The sequence below is a fragment of the Thamnophis sirtalis genome, unplaced genomic scaffold (assembly GCF_051295495.1).
Source record: "Thamnophis sirtalis isolate CommonGarterSnake01/CBP01778 unplaced genomic scaffold, rThaSir2_p1.2 scaffold_11, whole genome shotgun sequence".
Lineage (NCBI taxonomy): Eukaryota > Metazoa > Chordata > Lepidosauria > Squamata > Natricidae > Thamnophis > Thamnophis sirtalis.
The window spans coordinates 62102624-62122854 of record NW_028261391.1 but is presented as its reverse complement, the minus strand read 5'-3'; the positions used below and the strand labels follow the sequence as shown (position 1 = coordinate 62122854).

Genomic DNA, 20231 nt, shown 5'->3' with positions numbered 1-20231 from the left:
ACAGTACAAAGCTTGGCAAGTAAGGGATTAGGAATTTTGATATCAAAAGTTTCCTGAAAGGCACAAGTTATAATGGTTAGTATAAGCTGTATAAAGAAGTGGCAAAAAATGAAGCATTCTACATCCGTGTGGTGACTTTAAATTATATGATAAAGATACATGAGAATTACTTTTAATATAGTTCCCCATTTTTGTGACTTACTCCAGAATCATGTTTCACCCTATTGCTGATTGATTTTGTAGTAGAAGCTTTGTGATACTGAAAGCAATATATTGCTATGTCTATTTTTTGAAACTAATGCTGCAAATCCTTTTTAATGACACAGTACTTGGAAAAAGCACCATTTATATACATTTCTACTCAGAATTTCTGGGATAAGCTAACACATCTCAAATAATTAATCAAAGTAGTATGAGTATGTTGAACCTCCAGTTCTCCACTATATTAAAAACTGGTCTATTATATTACAATTATGAATGTGATGAATAAATACCAATAAAGGTCCTTTCATCCAATACTTCTTTTATTCATTTACTTGAATTTTACATTTTATATTTTAAAAGTGCTACTAAAAGAGCACATTTCTTGGTGTTTCTGGCACTGTTTCAGTAAATTTCAACTCTGTTGCAATCTAGAATTTTAGCATTAAAATAGGTCTGAGGTTTATCATTACAAATGATAGATTCTAGAATAGGATTGAATTTATCACTATACTAAGTAACCTTGTTGCTCAGAAAATGTCTGGGTGGATTTTTAAAAAGCATTTATGTATTTCAATTTACCAGGACTTAGTTCCAAAACAACCATGGGGAATTCCCAATATAGTAAACAAGAAGAACACAATATGAAAGAAAATAATAAGTTTACAAAAACTCAGATCTTTTAAAGTCAAATATTTCCAGGAGCTTGTATCGGCCCTACCATCATTTGTAGAAGCATTCAAAAGTCACATATTTTTATATAGTAGATTTTTAATATATATCATTTTCTCTTGGGAATTCTGTATACAGTATAACTGGGTGATTTCTATAGCATCCTGGTTGTATTGGTATTCTGAGAAATAATGTTTTCAACCAATGAAATAACAGAATAATATATAAAAAGCTGATGCTACTGAATATCAGATTTAGACTGATTTTCAATGTCCCAATTAATAATATGAAATCCATTTTCAAACTGGAAGGGAAAAATATTTGTGGTAAGTATAACAAAGGCAAGTACCTTAATTTTTCAACTTTCTAGTTTATTTTACAAATCAGAAAATGCAGATCAAATTTACACTCCTTAAGGCAAGAGTCCCCATGCATGTAATACACATATTAAATCCAAAAAAAAGACATCCAACATGGGAACTCATGTACAAAGGGAAGGCTGGGATGAGCAACTGTAATTTATTAAAGAACTCGACAAATCTCCCTGATACAGGAACTTTTGAGATCAACTTGCTATGAATTATACAAAGGAAAGAATTGCAGGCAATAGCAAGGATTTCTGATAGTCTTTGTACTGCATACAATCAAATCAGCATTATTAAGAAAAAAATACAGTAGTGCATACAAAAAGTGAAAATAGAATACGTTCACATCGCTGACTGGATATCACTGTGCCAATGGTCATATTGCACTCAAGATTGTAATTTAGGGTTTTGGTTAAAAGTTAGCTTTTCCCCATTTTGGCAATCAGTTCATCACAAATCTTCGTCAACTCTTCTATTTCTTTATTCTAAAAGAAACACACATACACAGGAAGGAAAATAAATAAATATATTTTGGTTAAAAGCTGTACCGCACTCTGTTTGAATTACGAAAATAACATTTGTTGTACACGCTGGGGAAAGAGCAATATCTGTCTGCAATTCAATTCTGCTTATACCGATCATCTTTGCTTAAGCACATCACTGTGGGACCTTTCAGGAAAGCTTTCATTTTATATTCTCTTACGCCTAAATCTTTTCCTAGATTCAAATCATTCTAAAAGGATAAACTATTGTCTCCTAGAAGCCAGATTTCGGCTATCAGTAGGCTAAGCCAGCGCTTTTCAACCTCAACTTTAAGGGACTTTAACTCCCAGAATTCTCCCAGAATGATTGATTGCACGATTGTCATTTCCAACACTCCCTGTCAATTTTCTACAAGTAAAGTAAGCTGGGACATTGCTCCTATTTTCACTGCTCTTTTGGTCATTCTCTGTTTAGATCAGGAAATTATCTTTCAAAAGATAACCCAATGGGCCATGGGTGACATCTTAAAGTTGTTGAGGCTGAGAAACGTTGCAATAAACCAGAGTCACCCATCATTGAATTAAGGTTGGAGTGCAGTGTTTTAGTTTTGATCTACAAAAGGCCTTTGCACTGGGAAGGAAGGCCAACATGCTGCCTGCTTTGAAACCTCTGTCCTGAGATCCAGCTGCTTTGAAGCACTGCACAGAGATGTTCTATCAACACTTCCTCCCATTCCAATGTTTTTGGATTTCAAATATGAAATGCTGTATAGCCCTAATAAACAGTAAAATTAGATACTAAGTTTAGCAATAGCAATAGCAGTTAGACTTATATACCGCTTCATAGGGCTTTCAGCCCTCTCTAAGCGGTTTACAGAGTCGGCATATTGCCCCCCCCCCCCAGTCTGGGTCCTCATTTCACCCACCTCGGAAGGATGGAAGGCTCAGTCAACCTTGAGCCGGTGAGATTAGAACCGCTGAACTGCAGATAACAGTCAGCTGAAGTGGCCTGCAGTACTGCACCCTAACCACTGCGCCACCTCGGCTCTAAGTTTACGCAATCCTTGAACTGCCTAAATACACAGTGAAATCTAACCTCCTCTCTCTGATATTACTACATCACCACCATAGATAAGTAGCCACCACCCATAGACAACGTGGCCCAGGGTTATCCTGTGTGCCCAATAAATTTGATAAATAGATGCTACTAAACTGTTGAGGCAAAGCCCCCAGCAGCCCAAACCAATTTAAAGACTTCTTGAAGTTTTTAAGGATAGCGTTTGACAGGAAAAAGATAGATGGTTTTACATTTTTTTCAAGTAAATTGCTGTATCTGCTTAGGAAGCAGCTGCCAAACACAGAACTTCCTCTACAAGCAGCTTTGTATAGTTCAGAGCGAGTCACCTTTTGTTCCAGTGTTCTTTCCAATGCATCCACTTTTAATTGCTCTTTACGAAGGCTGGCTTGGTAAGCTGCTTGCTCTTGCTGAGCCTTTCCCCGAACTTGTGCAATTTCAGCATTGGCTCTGCAGAAACACAGGTATATTGAGTTTAGGTTTAGGTTTATTGATATTTGTATGCCGCCCACTCCCTAGGGACTCTGGGCGGCTTACAGACAAGACAAAGGGACATATAAAAATTAAAATAAAATACAATTTTTAAAATTACACAACATACATACTGCTTAGAGTGGGGCTGGATTCTAATCAACAGCCCCAGGCCTGCCGGAACAGCCAGGTCTTAGGAGCTTTACGGAAGGCCGGAAGAGTAGTAAGGGTCCGGATCTCTACGGGGAGATCGTTCCATAGGGCCGGGGCAGCAACAGAGAAGGCCCTTCCCCGGGGGGGTCACCAGCTGACATTGACCAGCCGATGGCACCCAGAGGAGGCCCAATCTGTGTGATCTTATCGGTCTTTGGGAGGTAAATGGCAGGAGGCAGTCTCTCAGGTAGCCAGGTCCTAAACCATGTAGGGCTTTAAAACCATGAGTGCCAAGGAACCTCCTCTCCGCCCCCCCTCTTATGCATTCATGTCAAGGTTTGACTCCTGGCAACTGGCCAGACTAGTTCCTAAAGTTTTCTTGGCAAGATTTTATATACATTTATAAAAAGCCTGTATTGTTTTAACTTGTGAAACACAGATATAATTCTTTATGAAATTCAGTACCATATTAGCAATAGCAATAGCAGTTAGACTTATATACCGCTTCATAGGGCTTTCAGCCCTCTCTAAGCGGTTTACAGAGTCAGCATATCGCCCCCAACAACAATCCGGGTCCTCATTTTACCCACCTCGGAAGGATGGAAGGCTGAGTCAATCTTGAGCCGGTGAGATTAGAACCGCTGAACTGCAGATAACAGTCAGCTGAAGTGGCCTGCAGTACTGCACCCTAACCATTGCGCCACCTCGGCTCCCTGATATATTGGTATATCAGCTTTCCATATTTACCTTATACTGTATTATGTTAAGGTTTGATACTTGGGGCTTAATTGAACCTTTCCTGAATGTTTTAAAAAAGTAGGGGAGGGCTGGCTATAAAAATGAAGGGGAACCTTAAAGAATGACGGAATGCATTTTATAGGAGTCAGATCAAAATTATAAGTACTGACAAGAATCAGACGGAAAAAGAAAACTCCAGAATTAGTTTACAACAGACGTCAGATCAGAAGTTCTTGGTTGAAATTCAGGGCTTCTCCCAAGCCCTAATAAAATACCTGTCCAGTTTTTCTTCCGCGTGAATCTTGAGGGCTTGATATCTCTGCTCTTCTTTCTTAACTCGTGATAAATATTCTTGTGCGCATTTCTTTAACACTTCTTCATTCTTTAGTGGGAAACATAAAAATAGCTTAACAACAAACCATAAGGTTCACAGTAAGTTGTAGGCTTTTGACCATGGTCTACAATTGTAGTTAGCAGATCATTTTATTGAAAAGAAACATGAAAGTAGTAGATTTCCTTAAAACAAGGGAGGCAGAACTACAGGATATAAATGCTAAGCATCTTCTACATGAATTTTACAGGCCATGCATGGCATATGAAGCTGAAGCTGTCTAAGAATCCCTTTTCTGCAAGGTCGTGTGTCTACAGAAAATAGTTGTCTTGGCTTTTTTGGCAAAGTACACAGTTGCTTTTAAACACAGTGAATGAATCGGAAATCAATTAAGGGTTATATATTTTGCATGAATCAGGGAATAACGTATAATTTTCACACCCACCACAGTTATGATAATAATGTATCTTCAGTATCCCCATTGTGCTAAAATTTGCATCTCCAGATTAGAATTGTAGAGCCATCTCTGTGCTTACAGATATGTTGCAAAACAATGTCACTTCACTGAATCCAAAGGCCTACCATAAACTGTTTATGGCGCGTTACTACTGTAACGCGCTCTACATGGGGCTGCCCCTGAAAAGTGTTTGGAGACTACAACTGGTCCAGAACGCAGCCGCGCGAGCGATATTGGGTGTACCGAGATACGCCCATGTTACACCTATCCTCCGCGAGCTGCACTGGCTCCCTATTGGTCTCCGAACGCACTTCAAGGTGCTGGTTATCACCTTTAAAGCCCTACATGGCTTAGGACTCGGATATCTACAAGACCGTATTCTGCCACATACCTCCCAGCGTCCGATAAGATTACACAGGATGGGCCTTGAGGAGCCGAGGTGGCGCAGTGGTTAAATGCAGCACTGCAGGATACTTCAGCTGACTGCAGTTCTGCAGTTCGGCTGTTCAAATCTCACTGGCTCAGGGTTGACTCAGCCTTCCATCCTTCCGAGGTGGGTAAAATGAGGACCCGGATTGTTGTTGGGGGCAATATGCTGACTCTGTAAACCGCTTAGAGAGGGCTGAAAGCCCTATGAAGCGGTATATAAGTCTAACTGCTATTGCTATTGCCTTCTCCAGGTGCCGTCAACTAGACAATGTCGTCTGGCGGCTCCTCGGGGGAGGGCCTTCTCTGTAGCTGCCCCAGCCCTATGGAACGATCTACCCCCAGAGATCCGGACCCTCCCCACTCTCTCGGCCTTCTGTAAATCTACTAAGACCTGGCTATTCCGGCAGGCCTGGGGCTGTTGACCTCATGAATGAGGTCCAGCCCCACTAAGATTGAGTGCATGATGTGTTTTTTAACTTGCTTTCCTCTCTATTTTAATTTTTTTGTATTCTTTTTAGAGTTGTTTTTATGCAAGCCGCCTGGAGTCCTTCGGGGTTGGGCGGCATATAAATTCATTAAATTTACAATTTATACATATTCTTGCAATATGTATAAACAGGTGTAAAAGGTTTCATTGGCAGTTTTCCTTTATTAGAGCTCAGTGGCAACACTTTCAGGCTGATGCATCTCAGTTATTAGATTAAGGAGGGTTGCTAGATAAAGACCTAACAATTGGGTTACAAATGTTCTGTGGGAAGAAGCACTGAGGATGGAAAGGAAGCTTGTGAAGTGTCGCTTCCAAGCAGAATTCTTTTCCCCAAATCCCTGACTGCAAGGACCTGATCTTCAGCCAAAAGCCTCCTGGTGAATGTGGAAATAGCAATAGCAATAGCAGTAGACTTATATACCGCTTCATAGGCCTTTCAGGCCTCTCTAAGCGGTTTACAGAGAGTCAGCATATTGCCCCCAACTATCTGGGTCCTCATTTTACCCACCTCGGAAGGATGGAAGGCTGAGTCAACCCTGAGCCGGTGAGATTTGAACCGCTGAACTGCTGATCTAGCAGTAGCCTGCAGTGCTGCATTTAACCACTGCGCCACCTTGGCTCAGGAACACCCAACACCAGGGGTGGGTTTCTCGCCCCGTTCCAACCGGTTCGGTTGGAACGAGGCTGGCGGCGTCCTCGCGCACGTGTGCGGCGTCCTCACGCACACGTGCGGCATCCTCACCCATGCATGCGGCATGCGCATGCACGCGTGTGGCGCACGCATGCGTACTAGCGTCTGTGCGATGCTCCAGCTGCTCCTGAAGGATCGCGCAGGCGCTGTATGCGTCCTGCGCATGCGTGGAAGCGCAGAATTCATCAAAACCGGGTAAGGAGCGGGCACGGGCGCGCAGGCGCGCGCGGGGGGAGGGGTTTCGCCGTTCCCGGAAGTTACTTACTTCCGGGTTCGGCGACCAACCGGATCGCAGGGACCGCCGCGAACCGGTTGAAACCCACCCCTGCCCAACACCCTCCCAAAGGAATTAAAAAATGCAGCCATAGACAACTCCAGACCTATACGTGCAGCTTAGTAAATGTGGGTGTTTTGATGGGAGCATTATCCACTGTGACCTACCTTCCTAAATCCTTCAAGAACTTCTTTCATTTTTTCATATCTCCTGAAAAGATCTGCTAGAGATTTTTCCACAGAGTTCAGGTCAGCCAATGCTTGCTCTTTTTCCATAATAAGTTGCTGGACAGTGTGATGGGACATGGATTTCTCTCTCTGCTCATCCTCTATAGGAAACAACAATCAAAAGGCTCAAAAACAAGGAATAAGTTTTAAAAAAACCTAAAATTAAATTAAAGCATGAAAATGAGATCGTGCGAAGTAGAACAAGGGGCATGTTTGCTTGGTAAAGTTAAGCATTTAAAACATTGTTTTATTATGGGTACAAATATTTTATCACATCACCTGAAACATTTAAAGAGGGCTGACATCATTCTTGTCCTTTACAAGTAATCAGAAGCAAATATTTAACAAAGAAAAGCTCCTTTATGGGAATCATATTGCCATAAATATGCAGCGCAGTTTTAGCAAGAATGAAAAGTGCGAATCGATGTAAAATAATTTCTTTCTGCTGACTCAAAACCTCCCACTAGTCTGGAGAAACCCAGAATCATTTCAACTGAAAACCTTTAATATACGAAACCATATATTTCACTTTATGAAATGGCAGTTCAACCCTAAAATCAAAACATTCCTTAAATAAAAGAGAAGACAAATCTATACAAGTATTTATAATAACTTCAAAAGAATCCTGCCAGATGAAACCATTCATATTAGACATACTATTCTGATTCTGGAAACAGAAAATTATGATAAGCTTGATTCTGCATTAATTTCTTTTATCCTTACCTTTAAGCACATATGTGTCTATGGCCCTTAACAATCTTGTAAAAGTGATTCTATTATTTAGCTCTTGAGCCCTGTAAATTTCCCCTCTGCTTTTCCTGAATTTCCTACTAGTCAATTTCATTGAATGCTGAGAAGTTTCCATTCTCCATTTTCTCCCCAGCAAGCACACATTTATGTATTTCCACAATTCTGTCTCTTTTTTCCCCTCCCTGTTTTCTAGAATTGTAATCCAGTTTTATCTACCTGCTTTATTTGGGGCTGCAACTCCCCCAAATCTGAAGGTGAGCCAGATTTTTCATACATTCTACTTTAAAAGGTCCCTTAAAGACCATTCAAATGAGAGATATAAACGAGACTGGAAAAAATGGATTGACTATATACAAAACAAATACGGGACTAAGAAATTACAGATAGCCTATGCTTAAGATCAGGAATAATCTAAACTGCTTAAAGTTAGTGCAACAGGAAGAGGCTGAGTTTAATGCAGAGATGTTATTAACTTCTTTTTATTTCCTTTGTCTTAATATATTTTAGACTGTATTTGTTAAAAATCTATACCGTGCACGGGCTCTGGGAAGTCGGGGGGGTGGAAGGGAGGGGGGGTGTTAGGGGGGAGGGGGGGATATATAGTATGTGTTCGATTTTAAAGTAACGCGACTGCACTTGTATACTGTTGCTCTTTAATTTCACTGTAAAAGTAGGACAAGCTGAATATATTAATAGATAGTAGAAATACACCGAAGGGAGGAGTAGAGGGACAGAAGAAAGAGGGGTAGAGAGAGTGGGAGAGAGGATGGGAGGGAGGGTGAGAAGGAAGGGAGGGAGTGTACTGGGAGAGAGGAGTGGTAGAGGGGGAGGGGAAGTAGGGTAGAGGGGAATGTTGGAGGGAAGATGGAAAGTTGGAGGGGGGCGTAAGAAAGGGTGTATGGAGGATCGAAGAGGTACATTGGGTTTCTATTTTGGGGGGTATTGTTGACAAGAGGAATGGCTGTGTTTATTGTTTAATGTTATATGGCCCCAGTTATGCACAGTATATATGTGACTGTACGAAATGAAAATGGAAAATAAAAACACATTTATAAAAAAAGGTCACTACTTTTTACAATATTACAGTTATTATCAAGTGTCTATTTTTCTCAGACCTGTAGCAAATCGGAGCTTACACACCATGTGAACAAGGAACAGCTTTGATTATATGTTATTTTTAGATGCATGTGTATAATACTCACGCATGCATAATTGCCATATACCATAAAAGAGTCTTAATTTTATGATGATCCAATTACTTTTGTTATTGCTTCTCTGAGAACAATTCCATCAATAAAAACAATAAAGGTTCAGTGACTGCCTCATTGAGTTACTGTTTGCAGTGATGTAAGTAACTTTTATTTCTTGCATTTACAACCTTCACCAGTCTGCATGGAAAGGGAAAAACAAATTAAAAATTTCCTAGTGACCACTTTGTTAAATGATCGAGTTGTCAGTCCCAATTCTGATCATTAAATGTGGGCTACCAATAGCGGCAACCTCAATTAAGAACTGGCTATTCTTTGATTGGCACTGGAGAAGACTCTTGCGAGTCCCTTGAACTACAAGGCGATCAAACCGGTCAGTGTTAAGAGGAGATCAACCCTGACTACTCTTTAGAAGGCCAGATCCTGAAGATCAAACTCAAATACTTTGGCCACCTAATGAGAAGGAAGGACTCACTGGAGAAGAGCCTAATGCTGGGAGCAATTGAGATGCAAAAGAAGAAGGGGATGACAGAGAATGAGTGGCTGGATGGAGTCACCGAAGCAGTAGGTGCAAACTTAAATTGACTTCAGAGGATGATAGAGGACAGGAAGGCCTGGAGGAATGTTGTCCATGGGGTCATGATGGGTTAAACACGACTTCGTAACAACAAATTCGACGATTAGATAGGTTTGTTCTTATAGAAATGGCTCATTTTTACTATTAGGTAAAAGTAAAAAGTTCAGGCTTGATGTTATTTGATTTTACTGTACCAAAGAGGCTAGAAAGTCAACACCTTCTCTTTCCTCCCCCCTACCCTTCTCCCTCCGCTATTTTCCCAGTATTTTCTTTTGTATTTTATATTATAAACTAATAATAAAAATCTGGTTATTCTTCTAATAAATTGAGTATATTTTCTATAGGGCAGTGAGTTATTCTCATTTATTCTTAAATATAAAGATGTCTCTAGTATGTCTTTTGCACATCTTTTACCCCACAATGCTACAAAAATTATGGAAAGAAAAAGATGAAAGAAGGAATGAAAAAAACAGGTTATCTTCGAATGGATAAGTTGTCTGTTACATTGCTATAAAATTCAATGAACGAGGAAAAGTAGAAAACTTGGCTAGAAGCAGTTATACAATTAAAGCAACAAAGATTTTGTCACTCCCACCTGTTTATAATTTAGTATATTGAATATATTGAGCGCTTGCACATGAAATATTTGCTCTTTCAGTTATAGCATTTACAGAATGTGTCATTCTTCTAATGTATTACAGTATTCTCAGTACTGTATTGATGTGCACACAACATGCTAAACAGAACAAGGCAACGTCTAGACAAGAGTAACATGTTGTAAACCACATGGTAATGGTCGCTGGGGTCATAATTCAGAGGATCATTTTTCGGTCTTATTTCTTTTTCCATTCTTTTGTGGAAGTTTAGTTGACTCTGATAACTACAGAAGGTGGTTTTGATTTTTTTGCCAATCAAAAGAACTATGTTACTTGAGTACATTAGTGAAACTAAGCCTAATGCAGACACTCCTAAAACTAAACAAAATATGGAATTCTTTATAGGTCCATCCAAAGTGTTTATCTGAATGAAAATCCTACTGAGTTCCATAGAGGTTACTTTCAGATGAAAATAGAAATGGAATTGGAGTCACATTTCCATAGAAGTATATTTTTAAAGCTAAATTCCCCCCTCCCATTTTTTACATATAATAAAAGATTTACATTATTTGAGGGTGTTGCAGTAGAAGACTTCCAAGCTTTCTTTCAACTCTGTTATTCTGATCAGGATTCTCTGAATAAAATCCTTAGCATAGATTGTGAGTTTCATTGCTATTGTATAATTTAAACACAGAAGAAAAATATTTTTCTAGCAACTTCTTCTATCCCAGCCCTGCCCAATAATGGGCAGCAGCAAATTTCAAGCCAATACTGAAAAATTAAACTTAATTTTCACATTTAATATGCACCTTGCTGATCACTCTTCAAAGGTGAATTTTCCTCTACGTCATTTAGCAAATATGTTTCCTAAATTCAAGCCAGTTCCAAATCCTAAAATTGAAAAGGCAATTTGGAGCAGGTTTTCATTTTGCCAGGGTATAACATACACTATTTGGGTTTTTTCTACTGATTACTGGTCTTCACAGAAGTTGATCTGTTTATCCAGAGCTCCAATAAAAAGCCATGGAATATGAAGAAAGAGAATGTAGGTTTAAGTGACACATCAAAGCTTGCAGAATCAAACATCTTTTGGAGTATTCAGTTCATAGGCAGGAAAATAAATTCTTTATATTATTATTTTCTCCACCAAGTGAGTCTGACATTTTGTTGGTTGTGTAGCCTTTTATCCTGACCAAGTTGTGGTTATGAACTGATTTATGGGAAAAACATCAAATCCATCCATCTTCCCTCACTGCAAACTTGACAGTCAGCATCATCTCATTGTAAAGAGTATCATCATTTATACTAAGATATTAATTATTTAAATTCCTTATGGGCTACTCCAATCAATAAACATTGAGCAACATACAACTCACTGAAACTGCAACTTGGGTTAAAACAGATTCATGATAATGAAAAATTAAAACCCAAACATACAACATAAGCAATTATGTGCACCAAGAGGCAAACATTCCAAATGATACCAATCAAACAGATGTTCATCCACAGATAGCCCTATTCGCCCTGCCAAGATTGATAAAAGAAGCCAAATCTGAATTGAGTTTCTGAAGATACAAGGACGTCCTGGTATCCAGGCCATACTATAACTGATGAGAGACGTAGTAATTGAAAAGACAGGTTTCTGCACACTCTGTAGGTAATAATCTCTGACTGAGGAAATATGTAAATATCCTGTTCTATTAGATCCTACTGGGAAGATAGATGACTCCCCCAAATTTTTAATTTTTCATTTCATTTCATTTATTAAATTTCTATGCCGCCCAATCCCGGAGGACTCCGGGCGGCTTACAGAAATGAAAAAAGATTAAAAAGAATTATTAAAAACAATTGGACACAACAAGGTTAAAAAGGGAAACACAACAAACACCCAGACAAAAGGGGGCTGGACCTCAATCAAGGGGTCAACAGCCCCAAGCCTGCCGGAAAAGCCAGGTTTTAATGGCTTTGCGAAAGGCCATGAGAGTGGACAGGGCCTGGATCTCAGGGGGCAGCTCATACCATAGGGCCAGAGCGGCAACAGAGAAGGCCCTACTCCTAGGCATCGCCAGTCAGCATTGTCCCGCTGACGGCACCCGGAGAAGGCCCATCCTCTCCGATCTTATTGGTCTGAGGGAGGTATGTGGCAGAAGACGGTCTCGCAGATACCCGATAATAAGACATAAATTTTTAATTTATGTCTTATTATCAAATAGTTTTGAAAAAGCCTATGAGTAATTATTTGCTGTATAATTACTAAAATCAGTATAAAGCATAGGTTACATTTTCACAATTTCTGTTTAACCAGAAAAACAACTGAACATTGTGTTCCTTGTTCCTAAAACAATGAAGAGAGGCTTTTGCTTAATGACACAGCACCATCTAGGACACGGCTGTCAAACTCCTGGGCCGGATGCGTCACATATTGGCCGTACCCCCGCCTGGTTTTGCAAAGGGGGAAAAAGTCCTGACTCATCTTGTGACGCTGCGGGTTTGACATCCCTGATCTAGGATGATGTAGTCCAGCCTTTCTTAAGATAAATTTTCAAATACATCACTTCTAATATGAGATTTAGAAGGGATCAAGTGTATCTAGTCAAAAAAGGTAACTAGCATCCAATACGGGAATGTATTTCTCCTCTTATGAAATAAATGAGTTGTCCCTACTACTGAAACTTGCACATCTTATTTCAAGTAGGGCAGGAGTTCCCAACTCCCAGTCTTCAGCCCGGTGCTGGGACACAACTCATTGGGAACTGGGCTGTGGGACTGGTGAGCTACTGCATTTGTGTGAGGGAAGCTGTATTTGCTGACTGCCAACAGTTCAGTTTCCATTGGCTCAAGGTTGACTCAGCCTTCCATCCTTCCGAGGTTGATAAAATGAGGACCCAGACTGTTGAGGACAATATGCCGACTCTATAAACCACTTAGAGAGGGCCGTAAAACTCTGGGAAGCTGTATATAAGCACCAGTGGTGGGTTTCAAAATTTTTTGGAACCTCTTCTTCTGTAGGTGTGGCCTGCTTTCCGGGTCCACTGGTGGAACCTCTTCTAACCGGTTCGGTAGATTTGATGAACCGGTTCTACCGAATAGGTGCGAACTGGTAGGAACCCACCTCTGATAAGCACTATTGCTATTAGTGAAAGCAGCGCACACGAAACCATCTCCTTTCCCTCCGCCCCACTCCGCCGCCGCCTCTACCGGTCCTCTGAGCAGGAAAGATTGGGGGATGCTGAGGTAAAAAATTCAGTAGGATCTAAAACGGATTGCCTTGACTCTTTTTAAATTGTGTATTTAGATGGCCAAAATAATCATGTTTGAGTTTGAGTTTGAGTTTTGCCTTTATTTGTATGCCGGACTCAGGGCGGCTCACAATTCAAAAAGGGAGGGGGAAAAGACAAACAATAGACAATACAGCATGTTAAAAAAAAGAAAAAGAAAACACAACAATCGCACAATTCGAGTGGGGCTAGAATCTCAACCCCAGGCCAGCCGGGACAGCCAGGTCTTTACAGCGGCGCGGAAGGACTGGAGGGTGGTGAGGGTCCGAATTTCTACGGGGAGTTCGTTCCAAAGGGACGGAGCAGCCACCGAGAAGGCTCTCCTCCGGGTAGTTGCCAGTTTGCGAAATTGTCCAAGTGAAAAAACAGTTTATTACATTTTTTACGATGCCATACTTCCACTGTAAGTATTGTGGAAACCTTTGTAATATAGCTAAGTGTTGTGACTCAGCAGAAGTTTGCTGTGAGTTGAGTCGGGATGCAGGAATAATGAGCAGCTGTTGCTCATTAGGGTCGTCTTCTGCAGATAAAAGACGGATGGTGCCACGCCTTAGTGGCAGAAGTCAACGTTCGTGGTTCGTCATTCGTGGTTCATTGTTTTGTTTGTTCGTGAGGTCAGTTTCGTGATTTAAAGAGGCACTTGGATAAGTGATTTGCTTTCTTTCTGCAAACCTGGTTTTGCTGTAAGAGCTTTTTGGTTTTGCTTTTGCTGTGTACCTTTTTGCCAGAGACTTTATCTATGTTTATTTTTGGGCTCGCAGCCAGCTTGAGCCAGGACTGATAAAGATATTTCCTTTGAAGTTCTGTCTGACTGTCGTGTGTGTAATAGCGAAGAGGGGGGGTCAGAACAGCTAATTAATAACAATATTTGTTTTTGCTTCCTATTCCTGAAGTGCAATGGAACAAGGTATATCACTATTAAAAAATCCACCAACGCTTGCAGTATCTAATGGTTATTTAACCACTATTATTGTTAGAAATAACAATATTTATATCTACATTCTCTGTAGATATGCAGAATGAGCTTCTGTAGAGTTCATTCACCAGAAGTCAGAGCAAATACATAAAAATAAATGCCAAAATGAAATAAAATAATTTTTTTTAAAAATGCAATATGCAGGTGCCAAATTTGGCAAAAGCAATACTCACCAGGCTTGCCTTTGTTTTGGATTTGCAAGCAAAGAACAAGAAGCAACAAAAATGGAAGCAAAACAGGAAAAAAAAAGTCAAGGGATTTATTAAGAAAGCAGAAAAAACCGGGAGGCAACAATCTGTAATGCACAAAGCACAATATTCCTTTTAGTTCAGTTACGAAAAAGGAAGCAGCATAATAGTTTTAAGTGGATGAGTTTGCTTTCAGATTTCACACAAGCACGTACATGAATGAATGAATGAATGAATGAATGAATGAATGAATGAATGAATGAATGAATCACTCAAAAAAGGTGGCAGCAGCTGTAGATAACGGAATTCCCTGAAAACGGAAATACTGCATATGAAAATTCACCTTGACAAAAGGCAGCAGAAATGGTTCAGAAAGCACTCATATAATCTGTAAACTGAATGCAATGGGAAACCCTTTATAAATAAACTTTTTTTTTAAGGAGACAAACATGCAGTAGAGGCATGAGCTAAATGAAGACTGAGGATTTTAAAGGAAATTATATGAATGCAGATGCTACCTGAAAAGTACATGCCAAGGAATTACCAGGAGCTCTACAAAATCTATTTATTTATTTATTTATTTATTATTTATTTATTATTTATTTATTATTTATTTATTTATTTATTTATTTATTTATTTATTTATTTATTTATTTATTTATTTATTTATTTATTTATTTATTTGACTTATATACCGCTTCATAGGGCTTTCAGCCCTCTCTAAGCGGTTTACAGATTTTTAGCAAATTGAGTCAGCTTATCGCCCCCAACAGTCTGGGTCCTCATTTCACCCACCTCGGAAGGATGGAAGGCTGAGTCAACCTTGAGCCGGTGAGATTTGAACCGCTGAACTGCAGATAACAGTCAGCTGAAGTGGCTTGCAGTACTGCACCCTAATCCACTGCACCACCTCGGCTCCTACCTGCTCAAGTGTCTGCCTCCCAATTATATCTTTAGGAGCTAATCCTTTTTAAATCTACACTGGAACAATTGATTTTTGCAAAACATTAGGACACTTCTTTAAACCTTTTTTTCTTAACGCTCTGACCCCAATCAGCTTTCCCTAAAAATGTATTAGTTTAGTTCAGCTTTATAAAGTGTTCAGAAAGATCTCCCCAGCTACAAATCTAAGGTCCCCCCCCCCGTATTATTTCCCTTGCAGGATACCAATACTTGTCACAGAACACACTTTAGTACATTTTCTCTGCATATATCAGATGCTCCTGCTATGATTCTAACTAGGACAAAGTCACATGCATAAAGATTAGTCAGAAATAACCACGTTAAGTAACATTTCCTTTCCTTTTCTGTTAGCTTATAAAAATATTCCTGTGCACAACAATATTTAAAGCATTTAAACTGAACTTCTAGAAGACGATGGGATTAGCCCAATTCTGAATGTTTGGCTAGATCTTAAAGCCACTATAGAATTAGCAATAGCAATAGCAATAGCAGTTAGACTTATATACCGCTTCATAGGGCTTTCAGCCCTCTCTAAGCGGTTTATAGAGTCAGCATATTGCCCCCAACAATCCGGGTCCTCATTTTACCCACCTCGGAAGGAAGGAAGGCTGAGTCAACCTTGAGCCGGTGAGATTTGAACAGCCGAACTGCAGAACTGCAGTCAGCTGAAGTAGCCTGCAGTGCCGCACTCTAACCACTGCGCCACCTCGGCTCTTAGCACTCAAATTGCGCAAATCTTGTCTGGAAAATCAAATATCTATATCTAGGTCACAGCTAGCTTTAGGCTGATGCTGAATAGGCACTGGCCAAGGATATCCAAACTTGGAAAGGGGGGGGGCACAAACCCTCCTTCTGAATCTTTCTAAAAGGCAAATCTTCACATCAATGGGAGATGGCACCTTTAGCCAATGTTGCTAAGGATGCATTTATCTAAGGGCATCTTTAATCTCTTGTGAGCTATCCATTTCTACTCTCAGACTCCAGGATGTGACGCAAATAATCACTTACTGAAATACAATTAGCAATGATAAACATCTTCGCCCCCCCCCCCCTTTTATCTATTCTTTTGGGACAAGCAGACAAATCTGCAGACTCTTCACAACTCCCCAGTAAATTAAATCACAGAACAATCAGCCATTGTTTTAATGTCTGCACATGCTTAGTTCGTCCGTGTTACATCTAAAGAAGACCTTTCATGAGGGCGTTGATCAGCCAGCCAGTTAAGCTTCTGAACTTTTATCACCATCTAAGAATGTTTAGGTTTAGGTTTCATTTTATTTATATGCCGCCCTATTCCCAGCGGGACTCAGGGCGGCGCACAAACCCAAGGAGGGAAAGGGAAACACAAAAACTACAAATACAGGCATTTAAAAACAGCCAACAGCCACACAGATCGAGAGGGGAAGGGAACTCATCAACCCCAAGCCTGCCGACACAGCCAGGTTTTAACGGCTTTTCGGAAGGCCTGGAGAGAGGTGAGGGTCCGAATCTCTGCGGGGAGTTCATTCCAAAGGGCCGGAGCTGCCACAGAGAAGGCCCTCCCCCGGGTAGTAGCCAGATGACATTGGCTAGTAGACGGAACCCGGAGGAGGCCAGCCCTGTGTGATCTAATGGGTCTTTGGGAGGTAATTGGCAGCAGGCAGTCTCTCAAGTACCCAGGTCCAATATCATGAAGGGCTTTATAAGTGACGACTAGCACCTTGAAGCGAATCCGGAGACCAATCGGTAACCAGTGCAGCTCGCGGAGGATAGGTGTAATGTGGATGTACCGAGGTGCACCCACGATCGCTCACGCGGCTGTATTCTGGATGAGCTGAAGTCTCTGAATGCTCTTCAAGGGCTGCCCCATGTAGAGCGCAAGGACTGTTGTTCGAAAGGACTGCTCAATTTTCACTAGGTGAACTTTATAAAGGTTTAATCTTTGTTTGCATCTTTTACAAACCATATAAATCTCTATTAGCGCACTGAAATACTTGTACTGGAAATATATCCTAGTCTGCACAAGAGGGATTACTGGTATGTCTAGGTAACACACAAAGTTTCAGTATAAATTCAGTCTTTCACTGCAGTGTGATTAATTTAAATTGATTTTTTTTTTGGAAAAAGTATATATGGCTCAATTTAACATAGCTGCTCTGATGGAGAATTAGTGTAGTTTCTCCAAAAAATTAATTGTAAAAGACATATTTACCATCTGCACAATTAAAATGACCTCAGATGTTAATTTTTTTTAATTAAAAAAATCAAAGTTTCCTCAACTAGGGGAAAACCAATACACAGAATTGAAATGCAAAAGATGAGCAAAATTTGTATCTCATATTCAGCATTTCTTTCACAAAAATCACCTACATTATACATTGGAAACTGTTCACCAGAACATAATCTAAAGATATGGAATTACAGAATAAAAATAAATACTTATTTTAAATGAAAGGGTCATGTAAATATAAAGCTAGACTGACACAGATAATAGGACAAAATTATGTTGTCCCTAACTTTGCATGATTCTGATTTGCCTTCGACTCAAACCATATTATAAACTATTTAAAGATTTTATTTAAGTTTAAAATATTTATGCCACTCTTCCAAATCACATTCTTCCAGGGAAATCTACCAAACAAAATTCTCAACAATACGTAATACGACAGAATAACTTTAAAATAGTAATTCTAAAAAACAGCAGTCCAAGTAATTGAAGTATTTCTACATTATATTTTGACGTGAAAAGCTTTTATGAAGCTTAATACTTTACACTGATTATGATTGTATTGATAGTCATATTTTGATATCTTCTTGCAACAAGTACTAATAATTTAATTAATTGAATTAAATTAATAACTTAATTAAACTAAAATACAGTGACATTTGGCATAATAATGTGATTTGTTCTGAGAGGCCAATGTTATCCAGAATTCTGCAATTTCCTAGGCCTAAATATTATATAACAGTATTTGTTTAATGTTTTGGTAGGTATCTACCATCAAAGCAGTGACTATAATATATTTAAGTTTGTTTCGTAATTGGCTGATTTCAAATAAATATGTTTTTCCTGGCATTTACTTGTCTTTACTTTTTTATATGAACAGTGTTACAATACGTATGATGAGATGAAATTCTATATTGAATTAATGCATGCATGTAACATGAGACACAGCTAGGAATTAGAGCATGTTTTCTCCAAAAGAAATATTGTTAAGCAATGGAACAGGCTTAAGTAAACAAGTAAATAACAGTAATTTCCAAGGAGACTTCCAGGCAACAGATGTGTTGTGATTCTCAAACCTGTTCCTTAAATAATCTTTGATCATTGCAGGACTAATTTTCTATTATTGTATATTCCCTGTAACAGAATAAGAAAAGAATATTTTCTTTTCATGAAAGTCAACACCTACCTATCATTTGAGCAATTGTCTTCTCATACTCTGAAACAATTTTCCTGTTAAAAGACAAAAAGATATGAAAATGAACATGTATCCACAGAAATTGATTTTTCTAATGCCATCTCTATTAAAATCTTACAAATTGGCTCCAAAACGTATGACAGAATACAGTTGTTACAGTGTGGCATTTCTTTAATCAAAAGATTAATTCATAGACAGCTAGGATGCGGATAAATCCATATTTATGCTATAAAATAGGTGATCTATTATGCATAGACTGTGATCTCCATATTGAGTTTCTCAGTTTGTTCAGTACAAAGGTAGATCTGCCATTCTATGTATTAACTTGTAGGTAGAAGGTTCTTACTGATCAAATTTTAAACTGATTTTGCCAGAAAATGGTAGCAGAGGGGAAAGATGGATAGTTTCCACAGACCTATGTTAATTTAACTAGCAGTTACATTCTGAATTGCAGAAATGGAGGGAAAAAACCCATTGCAATGTCCCAATTCTATGAAATAGCCATAAACATGATACTAAAAACAATTCAAAAAGGTTGCCTTAAACTTTAAAATGATACCCTATTTTGAATTTGTTCTCCCAAAAAAGTTAGCTGATTAAATCTTACGTAAACAACTGAACTATTTATCTGAATTCTATAAGCCATTGATAGATACCTTGACATTATTTGTGGGATTTTTTCAAACAGAAAGCAGTAGAATATGTATTTATTCTATTTTATTTATTTAGTTAGTTGATTTATAACCTGTTTTTCTATTCAGTAAGTCCTGTCAAGGTAGTTCTTGAATATTAGAGTTTCCTGCTGTATCATATTCCTATGTTGAATTTATACACATAAGTAAAGGAAAACTATTTCCATATTTATGGAAGATTATGTCTTAAGAGCAAAATACACACACACACACACACACACACACACACACACACACACACACACACACACACACAGGCATTTCTTTCAACAGATCTATTTTGGTAAGCTGAACAGTCTGACATCAGCAGGATGATTAAAAAATAAGATTTTTTAACTGTTTCATAAACTTTGAAAGTATTGATTCATAGAAAATTAAACAAACCTCATTTCCATAACTTCCCTCCTACTTTCTTCATATTTCTCTTTCCATTCTGAAATCATCCTTTCCTTTGCAATTATCTTTTTTAAAAAAAGAGAAGAAATAAAGTTGTAAAATACTTTGCCACATAACATCCTAAAAATTGATAGAAAAATATAGCAAGATTAT

At 39.0% G+C, this 20231-nt stretch overlaps 1 protein-coding gene across 3 annotated transcripts in view; it reads right to left on the bottom strand.

Moving 5' to 3' along the window:
- Positions 1-1223: 1223 nt before the first annotated feature.
- TACC2 (transforming acidic coiled-coil containing protein 2) overlaps positions 1224-20231 on the bottom strand; it is a 154419-nt gene continuing 135411 nt past the window's right edge. For all 3 annotated transcript variants that reach the window (XM_087725921.1, XM_087725922.1, XM_087725923.1), the window contains 6 exons: positions 20067-20143; positions 18982-19025; positions 6994-7154; positions 4433-4539; positions 3125-3245; positions 1224-1723 (listed from right to left, as the gene is read on the bottom strand). In XM_087725921.1, coding sequence (XP_087582047.1) covers positions 1658-1723; positions 3125-3245; positions 4433-4539; positions 6994-7154; positions 18982-19025; positions 20067-20143 — 576 coding nt within the window. In that variant the 3' untranslated portion in view covers positions 1224-1657. The remainder of the gene's footprint in view (positions 1724-3124; positions 3246-4432; positions 4540-6993; positions 7155-18981; positions 19026-20066; positions 20144-20231) is intronic.